Source organism: Polypterus senegalus, chromosome 12, assembly GCF_016835505.1.
Source record: "Polypterus senegalus isolate Bchr_013 chromosome 12, ASM1683550v1, whole genome shotgun sequence".
NCBI classification, from domain to species: domain Eukaryota; kingdom Metazoa; phylum Chordata; class Cladistia; order Polypteriformes; family Polypteridae; genus Polypterus; species Polypterus senegalus.
In genome coordinates, this window is record NC_053165.1 from 84,221,873 (window position 1) to 84,233,961 (window position 12,089).

The following is a 12,089-nucleotide window of genomic DNA, read 5'->3' on the forward strand; positions in this document are numbered from 1 at the left end:
TGTGATATCTTTCACTTGGATGCTAGAGGTTGAATTGAGTAAGAAAAAGCTGGGAAGAAATATTGGTTTGTGCGTGTTTTCATTTAAGGCAGTAAAGCAAAAAATATGGAATATTTCAAAGGGGGAGATTTTTTTCTATACCCACTGTTTACACACACACACACACAAATACTAGATGTGTAGGCCTGGGCTCCTAGAAACCATGGATTCTGGCATTTCAATCAATTAATTGCCTTGGTTGTGCATTAGCGGCTAAGCGAGTTTTATTTTTCTCTGTGGTTTCGTTTTGCCGATGTGCTCACCTCACTTGTGTATTAGCAGGTAAGCGAGTTTCTTTTCTCAGCATTTCACTTCGGCGACGGAGTCGCTTTCTTTGAACGCCATGCTGTAGCCTCGCACTTCCGAGCCAGACAGACACTTCCATACGTAGACGTTTATATATAAGATACACACACACACACGCTGCCATTCACCAGCTTTAGATTCACCAATCAAACCAATCTGCACATTTTTGGGAGATGCGGGTTGAAAACCTGGAAGAACCTCCAGCAGGACAATGAGGTGTGCAATTCAAACTGCCAGATGCATAAGGTGGTGGCGGACGCAGCAGCAGTACCGACCATTTCAGCACTGTGTTGCTGCCCTTTAATGTCACACTTTTAAAAGATCTGAAGCATACACACCTCGCAAGTGATGCCACTCGTACAAATGCTTTAAAAAAAAAAAACATTACATTGCCAAAGCTGTTTAATCTAATTCTGGGTCTGGAGGACCCGGTGGGGCTTTTGTAACATGGGCTGCCTTTCCAAAGGTGGTTACAGTTGGGAGTAAATAGTTAGAGCTTTAGTTTCTGTGCCACTTATAACATTTGCAGGAATCTCAAATTTAAATTCTATTGTATATACACGGTGTGCACAATTATTAGGCAAGTGAGTGTTTTGACCATATCATCATTTTTAATGCGTATATTCCAACTCCAAGCTGTATTAACTTGAATGCTTATTGGATTTAAGCACGTCAGGTGATGTGTATTTGTGTAATGAGGGAGGGTGTGGCCTAAGGAGATCAACACCCTATATCAAGGTGTGCAGAATTATTAGGCAGCTAGTTTTCCTCGGGCAAAATGGGCCAAAAAAGAGATTTAACTGACTCTGAAAAGTCAAAAATTGTAAAAAGTCTTTCAGAGGGATGCAGCACTTTTGGAATTGCTAAGATATTGGTGTGTGATCACAGAACCATCAAACATTTTGTTGCAAATAGTCAACAGGGTCGCAAGAAACGTGTTGAGAACAAAAGACGCAAATTAGCTGCCAAAGATTTGAGAAGAATCAAACGTGAAGCTACCAGGAACCCATTATCCTCCAGTACTTTCATATTCCAGAGCTGCAACCTACCTGGAGTGCCCAGAAGTACAAGGTGTTCAGTGCTCAAAGACATGGCCAAGGTAAGGAGGGCTGAAACCCAACCACCACTGAACAAGAAACATAAGTTGAAACGTCAAAACTGGGCCAAGAAATATCTGAAGACAGATTTTTTTCAAAGGTTTTATGGACCGATGAGATGAGAGTGACTCTTGATGGACCAGATGGATGGACCTGTGGATCAGTAATGGGCACAGAGCTCCACTCCAACGTGGAGGTGGGGTACTGGTATGAGCTGGTATTTTTAAAGATGAGCTAGTTGGACCTTTTGCATTGAAGATGAACTCAAAATCAACTCCCAAACCTACTGCCAGTTTTTCAAGACACTTTCTTCAAACAGTGATACAGGAAGAAGACCATGATTTTTATGCAGGCCAATGCTCCATCACTTGCATCGAAGTTCTCCACTGCGTGGCCAGCCAGTAAAGGCCTTAAAGATGAAGGAATAATGACATGGCCCCCCTTCCTCATCTGACCTAAACCCTATCGAGAACTTGTGGGCACTTCTTAAAAATTAGATTTACGGGGGAGAAAAACAATACACCTCTCTGAAGAGTGTCTGGGAGGCTGTAGTCACTGCTCCACAAAAAGCTGATCGTCAACAGATCAAGAAACTGACAGACTCCATGAATGGAAAGGCTTATGACTGTTATTGGAAAGAAGGGTGGCTATATTGGTCATTGATTGATTGATTGATTTTTTTTGAAATGTCAGAGATGTTTATTTGTAAAGTTTGAGGTGTTTGTTTATTATTCTCACTATAACAGATGAAAAGAAACAAGTGAGATGGGAAAATTTTCATTTTTCCTTTAGTTGCATAATAAATCTGCACACTAATAGTTGCCTAATAATTGTGCGCACATATGTATTCCCCTGATGATGTTCACACTCACATTTCCTTTGTGAAACATTCAGGTTTCAGGTTTATTAACATTTTGGATTGACTGATAGCACTGTGTTTGTTCCATATTAAAATTAATCCTCAAAAACACAACTTGCCTAATAATTGTGCACACAGTGTATACGTTTATTTTGATTTCTTCTGCTTGAGCAAATATAACTGATGGTGAAGCACACCTTTCGATTCAATAAAATCAATTTGGTATTGATGTATTATTGCCTTCTATTAGACGCTTATTAAGACTTTTATAAGGGGGCTTTAAAAACTGTTACTTTATATAGCATCCTTCTATAGCAGGCACCATTCCAATGCACTCTACAAGTAGAGATTCAGGATTCACGTTTGTTGCAGCTGAACCACAGATGGGATAAATGCCTTGCTCTGTAAAATCAGCGCGTGCTCCCAACCTCCTCAGGGGTCTCATAGTGAGAGACACGGATATTAAACCAGTAACCTTCAGGTTTATGATTCAGTTCCTTAGGCCACTACACCACAGTGCCTGCAATCAGCTACTTTAATAAAAGGACAAGTGTCTGTCTGGTTGCTGTGTCTCTGGTCACTCCAACAGATGGTGCATCACAAACATTGGCACTGCTTTCATGAGTTCCATGCCAAATGGAGAGATATAACAGAGACATATGCATTACATGGTGCACTGCAAACGTTACCACTGAGGCCTACATTTGTTACTTAGTTGTCAATCTGTCTTACATGGATAGTACAGCTAGAAATATTACAAAAGGACACCAGTCTGTCTAGTTGTGAAGTCTTTGTCAAAGCACTGCTTTTATGAATCCTATACCAAATGGCAAATGAAAGACATATGCATTGCACCTGTCATTCTAACAGATGGTGCATCACAAATATTAACATCGCTTTTACGAATCCCATACCAAATGGCAAATAAGGGTGACATATGTATTACATGGTGCAGTACAAACATTAACACTGAGGTCTATGTAGATTACTTAGGCTTCAACCAGTCTTAGATGGGTAGTACAGCTGGTAATATAAAAAAAAGTATAAATGTGTGTGTGTCTGGTTGTTATGTCTCTGCCATTCCAACACATGGTGCATCAACAATAACACTGCTTTCATAAAAGCCACAGCAAATGAGAGACATATGCATGGCATTTGTCATTCCAACAGAAGGTGCATCACAAATATTAACACTGCTTCTACAAATACCATGCCAAATGAGCACCTAATGGAGAGGATTTTGAATGATAACATCCAGTTTCGTCACCATCCTCTTTTCCACATCACTTAACAGCGCGTCCAGAGTTCACCCTGTCAAAAAGCAGGCTGTGTCCAGGCATAGTGCTTCTTTTGAGGTCAGGTTGCTTCCCCGGGCGACCACAGCATAAAGAAGACCACACTGGCTACTATGGACTGGGAGAACATTTCCAGCAGTTTGCTGCACACAATAAAAGACCTGAGAGTCTGCTTAGCAAGTACAGTCTGCTCAACCCGTCTTGCATTTTTGTTAATTGAGATTATGAGAATGGATATGCCATGTCAGTTTTGTGTGTCGTTTGTTCAAGTATGTCACCTTTATCTGTAAGCCCAGTTTGCTTGAGGATCTACTACATTCCTGTTCGAGTATGTTAAAGAAGTCAACAGTTTGGGGTGTACTTACTTTTTCACACGACGGCATTTGGCATGTCACCTTTTTTTTTTTTCTTCAGGACTGCATTTTAAACGTTATCAAAATTTTCAAAACAGGTTGCTTCCTAGCATTTTTTAAAACTTGACTTTTTATTGTAATTGACCTCACAAGACGCCGCGCTCCCAGAATACACCTTTATGCCCAACCAATGACAGCATCCGCACTGATTTTAATTCGCCGATGATGTACAGTATAATGGTCACCTCCAGCTATTTTAAAGCACAAATTTGTATGCCACTTAAAGTTCCGGAATGTCCATTCCAAACACAGTAAAAAGACACGGCAAGGTCTGCAGAACATTGCAAAGCCGGCTGTAAACCCGTCCCATCTTTGATGAGCGGTTCCATCAGGAATCGGCGAACAGCTCCGAGCTGAATAATTTATGAGAGACTTGCACAATACAAGTGCAAGGCACCCCTGTGGCTGCATGTCAGCCGGCGCCGCACTTGTCATTTTTCTTGCACTAACATCAGGTTTTGGTGAATTCCTCTCACCCTCCCACCACTGTAGGCCATGCACGTAAAAGCTTCATAGCACTAGTGGTCTCCAGCTATCAGGCTTCAACTTATCTAAGAGCCGATGCGAACCCGCGAGCAGAGCCGAGCAGAAATGGACTACCGGTCCACAAACAATGGACTATTAGCCGCAGTTCTCCTGGTGGTTTCACTTTTTGCAGACTTCCGTTGGATCTGCTTCCAGTTGTTTAAAATGCTGCACACATGAGAACAATGAGAGTCCTGCTAGACAGGACTCTGAGATCGCGGGTTTGAATAACCACGAGCGCGAAAAAAAAGCAACCAAATCCAAACAAAAAGACAAACCGTTCCGACTTTACCTTTCCTCACTCCAGACTCAAATCTCTTTGAGTTGTTGTTTTTTCTTTTGGTCTTTCTTCCACCGACGATTTCAGTAATCCACCAACAAGCACGTCGCATACATTTTCAAATTCCGTTAGGATAAAGTTGATATGATGTCTCTAAACGGTCGATTTCTGGTTGATAACGGCGTAAATTAATAATTGATTAAATTTGTGTACACTTTACTGAACCAACCCCCCAAATACTGGGGGTTATTGGGGAAGGAACTAGTTTAGTTCAGCCAATCGCAGGGCTTCTACCGGAGCGTTACATCTGCCGTATGTAACACAGCTAGAGAGTCGTAAAACAGGACGAGGGTTTGCGACATAACGACGGGTTGTCATGTTCATTTACGGCCCCTCTGTTTCCTGAGTAAGATGTTTGATGGTTGGCTTTAAAAAGAAAAGAAGCATCGATTCACGTTCCCGATTAATTCTAGCAACTCACCATGTCGCTAATGAGCATATAATCCAACTAAAACAGTCTCCTGCTCACGATTCTTGGCTTCGGCGCTCCGAAAGTGCACGGGTTTATCTTTTTGTCAATTTTCGTTTGGACTTCGTTTCCCATAATGCACAGAAAGCGGAAGCGCGTCACTTCGAGTTAGGAAGAAGTATAAATTCAGATTGGACTTCACTTCCCGTGATGTATTGCGAGCGGAAGTGCGGCACTTGCTTTTTTTTGGTTCAGAAGGATTTAAAACAAAATCTCGGTTGGACTTCATTTCCCATAGTGCATTGTAAGCGGACCTGCTGTTTGAGAATCGGAACGTGTTTGGGTATTTGACTGCGTGATTGTTTAGTTTTGAATTGCTTGTCTTTTTAATGACTTTCCCGATAATTACACAAAATAAATAAATAACTGAAGAAAGACTTACTTTTTTCGCAGGTGAACTTTATGCATTTCATCCTTGTTCGTTCGTATAAAATGATAATTATGTGGAAGGAGTGTTCTTACTAACATATCAGTTTAAACTGCTAGAGCACGTAATGTAAACTCACGCTTAATTTGTTGTGCAGCTTTAAGATTTTTCCTTTATTTTACAGTTTTACAAATGCTTCCTGTTTATCAAAGCAAGTTGTACTGTACATTCGTTGTGAGATTATTTCACGTTGTCTGGGGGCATTGTCGTACTTCAATCGTATACAAATAATAATTTTTCTCTTGCCTATCATGTCTTAATGCAACTTGTGCATTTAAAAAAAAATTTCTGTGTGATCGTTCCAGTTTCTCTATCGTTGCTTTCTTGTGGAGCAGATGCTTGCTTTGGCATCTTTTATGGATCTCGTACCTTTTTTTTTTTCTTAAACGTTAGCTCTGCCGCCAGTGGTTTTTAATATTTTATACACATCTGTGTCACTGTACTTTTGTTCGACCCAATGAAATGTGGATATCGGTAATGTAAAATAAATGGTAACTTCATTACTGTGCTAGTACAATGACCCCCAGTTTTAGTGTTTCTTCCCCCATGGATTCAAGCCCCATGCCTAGCAGGTACTGTGTTTGTGTTACCTGCTCTTTCTCTATTTGCCGATTCTAACTTGGCCCTGTGTAGGGTGGTGTGCGAGTATCCCCGTGATGTACCTGCACACTGGCCGGGGTTGGTTTCCTCATTATACTCCATGAGGTCATAAAAGGCTCCCTGAACGGGTTTAAATGGTTTTGAGAATGCTATTCCTCCATTTACCTGCATTTCTTTACTACAGTATATGGTTGATGGGAGAAAGTGCTGTCAAAATGTTCTCTCTCCAGGTGAGGGATCCTTACTTGTGGTCCTGAAGGACTGCAGTGGCTGTGGGTTTCCATTCCGACCCAGTGTCCAAATTAGAAGACGGTCCTTTTTGATAGTGAAACTTGGCATGTAACTATACAGCCTATTAGTTCTTTTATTTATCCATGAGAATTTTTTTTTTTTTTAATTATTTATTTTCCTTTTCTGAGAACATTATCTGTATGTTTTGTGGACCGGAACAGATTTGCGCTTTACTATCCTTCCCTTTTGTCTCTCGTTTATTCCTACACGTTTTATTAAAACAGGCCAGTAACTGCACACTGCACGAATACACTTGACTTGAGTATTCCTAGTTTTCATCGTCTTTCTTTCTCTGTACGTTTAGCATTCGTTTGCTCAGAGGTTGATGCGCTTGCCGCTTCCTGAGCAGCTCTTCTCTTCTCCACCCTAGCAGGCCGCTTCTTTTCTTCCCTCGGCATCATTTTGTGTTAAAACTGATTAAGTCAGTGTTTTGTGTTGCAATTATTTAGTATGTTTTCCTTAGTTTTTCACTTAAGCTGGCACTTGGGTCTTCAATCTGACCCAATAATGGTTTAAGATATGAAGAGGTCTGCGGTGGGTTGGCACCCTGCCCAGGATTGGTTCCTGCCTTGTGCCCTGTGTTGGCTGGGATTGGCTCCAGCAGACCCCCGTGACCCTGTATTCAGATTCAGCGGGTTAGAAAATGGATGGATGGATATGAAGAGGTAGAGGAAGTGACGGCGCAGGTGATCGGGATGAGAACAATGCCCGTATGCATGCGCTACATGGCCGCTGCCAAGAGTTGATTCTGTAGTAAAACAACATAAAAAGAGGAATAACCTTGGAGGTCAAGCATCACCCCGAAAGCGGATAGCAGACGTCGCGTAGTATGTGTGTACCAAATTTCAGGTCAGTGACTTTTTCTCTCAATCCCCTGCAGACCATGCACGGGAAGTTCCACAGGGTTCCGGCTCCCGTGGCAACGCCACTTCGCTGGTGGTGTCAATGATGATGTCGCTTCCAGTTTCTGGCACCCTGTGGTGACGTCACTTTCTGCTCAGACCTTTAAAGCCGCCATCTTTGCCACATGTCATCAGTTCTGATTTGGACATTGAACCAGACACAACTCCTCCAAAAATGGACTCTTTTGCAGCCAGGGCATCATACACGGGTTGGGTGGCTGCCCCAAACCCTTTTTAATGTCTCCTTTCCATTCTTGTGACAGTGTAAACATTTTTAGCAGATTTGTCAGTTTCATACCAAAACATAAATAACATTTTTTTTTTTTTTATCTGTTGAGTTTTGTTTTTGTCTCGGTTTGTCTTTTACAGATGATAAAGTCTCAGTAAACATACCAGTTTCAACTTCACGGTTGAGATGAGTGTCAAGAATTCTGAGATGTGATAAACAAGAACTGAGAAAGCAACAAAACAAATGTAAAGCTTCAGCACAACAAAATGAATGACAGGGCAGTTTTAGAGCAGATCTACAAAAGCCTGCACTCTGGCACCCCGATCGATATGGGAAGTCATGATTTAGCATCTCGGATATGTCCTGGGGGTGTGGAACAGCATCTTAAGACTTTTGAAAATACGAATGTCTGTCGCAGCACCGAGTCCAGTGACAGTTGTGAGCCTCCACTTTCACGGCTTCAAGGAGGACTTGACTGCTCGATGACTCACCAGCATCAGGAAACTCGACAGAATGAAAAACTGTGGCTTCAGCTAAGCCTGATTGAGATGTTAAGCTCCACTGTGGGATCGAACATCACAGAAAAGACCTGTCGGGAAGGGGGTACAGAAGTGCTGAGGATATTACTGACAGAAATGAATCTTATGGCAAAACTTGTAAGTTGACTTTTTTTTTTAATTGTTACATCTTATGAAAAATTTTAGTATAAGTAATATGTTTTAATATGCTTTTTTTCCCCAGATTTTTAGAAAACTGCCTCATTTTTACATTGATTAAAAAACATATTTTCAAGATAAGATAAGGTGGTTATGAGGGCGGCACAATGGTGGAGATGTCAGAGCACTGTGACGGCTCCAGAATCCTGCAATGCGACTCCTCGCTCATTTGTGCCTATTTGGTGGTTACACCTTCTCCCGTTTTCAATGGGGTGTGGGGGCTTGTGGGGCTGGGGACTCTTGGGAGCGCAGGGTGCTCAAAGTTTTATGTGTTAGAATAGGTGGGCCTTGTAATACTCTGCTGCCCCATTTAGGTCATACTTCAGAAACCACACCTGTCTGTTGAATTCAAGTTACCTTGTGAATCTTGCATATAAACGTCTAAGTGTGGATGTGTGTGTATGTGGTCCGGAAGTGAGAGGTGGAGTCGGGGTAAGGGCTCCACCTCCGAAGATACGAGGCCAGTGCATCGGCAAAGCGAAACCTCCTAAGAAAGCCACTTGCTTAGTGGCTAATGCAGAAACAAGACGAGTACATCGGCAAAACGGTATCCCTTTTACTTTTCCTCCCACTGCTAATACACTAGCGGGGCGAGCACGTCAGCAAAACGAAACCTCGGAAGAAAGACAGTCACTTAGCAACTGATACACAAGCGAGGCATGTACATTGGCAAAACAAAACCCCTGAAGAAAGACAGTCACTTAGCAACTGATAGAAAAGCGAGGCGAGTACATCGGCAAAACACTATCCCTTTTACTTTTCTTCCCTCTCCTAATACATAAGCAAGGAGACCACGTCAGCAAAACAAAACCTCTGAAGAAAGACGAAAGTTGCTTAGCCACGAATACACAAGCGATGCGAGAACATCGGCAAAACGAAACCTCCCAGGAGAGAGACGCCCAGAGTAGTTCCTTTCAATTAGCTGACATCTCTGCATTTCAGTCGTTTTGACGATTTCAGTAGTTTCCAGGACCCCAAGCTTATTACAGTACGGGCTTACACAGCTAGTAGTATTATAATCTGCTTGATATAATTTTTTTACAAATTCTTTTTGTGACCGTGTACCTTCCCTATCCTTTTTCACCAACACTGGATATTTTCTGAATAATCTCCTTAAATCCAAGTTTATTTGTTTGTTGTAACCAAAGCGTGTAAAATGTTAGTTTAGTATAAAAATGAACTAAAGCTTTGGTAAATGCATACTATGAGATAATACTAGTTAAGAGATTTTAAAAATGTATCCTCTTTTAAATAATGATCATTTTATTTTTACTAAGCTAGATAAACATATGGTGGTACTTTTCTATTGTCGTGATGCAAATCGGTGGGGCCGCCGCCCCCACTGTCTTGATTTATTAGACTGGCCTACCCCAACCACAAATACCAACCTTAAAGTTATTGGGGGTGGATCATAGTTACCTATAGGTCCCTAATGTTAATGTCCCCTTTGGGTGTGTCACGATAATAGAAAAGTACCCATATGGCATATCACTTGTGGTATTTTACAGCAGCTGATGAAAACTGTCTGTCTATTGATGTTGCGGTGTAATGGATTAATTATACTTTTTTTTATTATTAAATTTTACTGATAGACTTCTATGTTTGAAGATCATGAAAAGTTGTCGTCCCACTTGTCAATGAAGTGTGCATCATCAGTTGTGCTTTATGAAATTTATACTAATGTAAGTATATAAATTAACTCTGTATATATCTTTTCTTCCAACTTGACAAAATAATAGTAGAAGAAGGAGTCAAGCTTAGTGAGTGTTTTAATTTCGTTACAGTGAATGTGGTGAAAGTTCCAAATGATCATATGTTTTTGCTTTAATAAAATCTAGTTATGTTGTAGGTGCACATCTCCATTAAATAATATATAGGGGGACTACATCCTGTACCATCTGACTTCTCTAACTCCAGTTAGATTGGACACTAAAATACATTTGTAACTTAAATATACGCAAGTATTGTTGTATAGGGTTTATGGAAATTTTGCCCCAGCACGTTTCACCCCCCCAACTACATTTCTCCTCCATGATATTTCTCCCCCGACACCAATAACTTCTAATACCCACACCCAGACGTTTTGAGTGTTTCTAGAAAAAATAGAGTGAATAATCGTTTTCAGCATTTAAAACTGACTTTACTAATTTAAACATTTTTGTAGCAAAATGATAGTTAGCAATAGTGCATCACTTAAATGAAACGTCCTGTAAACATAAATTTTTATTTCGATTAAACAAATCCAAACAATTTTACAAAAATTACTATCACATGCCGTTGCGAAAAAACATTCGGTACGTGAAATACAATTATGTAATAAATCAATATCTTTGTAATTTTAATGTTCACAAACAATAATTTCTTTTTGGAAAATTATTGATTAGAACTCAAAGTTGTATGCGATGCCTCTAAGGTAATCAATTGCATTACGATTTTCAAATTTCAAATTTTCAAAATTACCGGGGGCGAAATGTGAGCGGTAACTTATCCGGATGCCATTGCATAATGTCAAATTTATTTATATAACACATTTAAAATAACAGGAATGCTGTGGCCAAATAATAAAATACAAGAAAAACATACAATTAACAGAAATGAACATAAATAAAATAAATAATAAATAGTAGTAATGTTACATAATCAGAATTAGGAAACCATCAGTATTACTGAAAGTCACGGAATTCAAGTGAATAGAAATCTTCTTTAATCTCGTTTTGAACAGTTCAATTGTGGGCGACTCCTTTATGTGATGATGTAAAGAGTTCCACAGGCGAGGAGCAGCTGCTGCAAAAGCCCTGTCCCCCTTAGTTTTACTCTTGGTACGAGGGACAACAAGAGACAACTGACCAGAAGATCGCATAGTAAAATGGAACGGAGGAAGCTAATATTTAACTTCTGCAAGAATAATACAAGAGTGTGGTGGTGGTTGTATTTTTTATAGTGTGGTAGAAATTAAAATAGAAAGGTGTTAAAGAAAGACATCGTGTCCCGAACAAGGACCTTTTTGAGTCCGAAACCAGACAGGAGGAAGCTTGTCCTTTTATTTTCACTTCAGCAAATGCTTGAAGAGGAAGCATTCCTGTTACAGCAGTCTAGTAAAGGACAGTGCCTGAGCAGGGGTTGTCTGGTTAAAGAAGAAGAGCAGAGGTCCATATTTATAATCAACTGAGTTTACATAACAGGGCTGAATTATTGCACTCGCATAACCTGACATTTTATTCTTGAGTGGTTCATTGGCTTACACACCCATATAACCTATCTAAATAAAAGTCTTATTTCTACTCTATTCTTGGTCCTTAATAATACTTTCCAATACGTCTTGAGTTCCGTTGTGTGTGACATCTGTCAAGTCTGGGTATATGATAGTCAGCCAACTTCTTGAACCGTTACCCAGGACCTTCTTGTATTTGTTGTTGACTTGACCGTTATCAGGTTTCCTGATATACTTGAACATATATCTGACATTTATTAACCCTCTTATACTATTTCTAAGACAGACCAAAGCATCCATCCATCCATTATCCAACCTGCTATATCCTAACTACAGGGTCACAGGGGTCAGCTGGAGCCAGTCCCAGCCA

General features: G+C 40.4%; 2 protein-coding genes across 7 annotated transcripts in view; one reads left to right on the top strand and one right to left on the bottom strand.

The window, feature by feature from the left end:
* The window catches only part of asb7 (ankyrin repeat and SOCS box containing 7), a 58,997-nt gene extending 53,681 nt beyond the window's left edge, over positions 1-5,316 (bottom strand). Inside the window, exon 1 of one of the 2 annotated variants that reach the window (XM_039772712.1) lies at positions 5,296-5,316. The gene's annotated coding sequence lies outside the window, so the exon portion shown is untranslated. Of the gene's footprint in view, positions 1-4,826; positions 5,121-5,295 lie in introns of those variants that run through there. The other variant, XM_039772711.1, reaches the window with a different exon arrangement.
* Positions 5,317-5,512: 196 nt separating this feature from the next.
* Positions 5,513-12,089, top strand: part of lins1 (lines homolog 1) — a 31,734-nt gene continuing 25,157 nt past the window's right edge. For 2 of the 5 annotated variants that reach the window (XR_005635971.1, XM_039772713.1), the window contains exons 1-3: positions 5,597-5,736; positions 7,933-8,448; positions 10,101-10,190. Coding sequence is in view for 4 of the 5 variants with exons in the window: in XM_039772713.1 (XP_039628647.1) it covers positions 8,059-8,448; positions 10,101-10,190 (480 nt within the window). In the remaining variant the exon portion in view is untranslated. Of the gene's footprint in view, positions 5,737-7,475; positions 7,511-7,932; positions 8,449-10,100; positions 10,191-12,089 lie in introns of those variants that run through there. The other 3 variants (XM_039772716.1, XM_039772714.1, XM_039772717.1) reach the window with 3 other exon arrangements.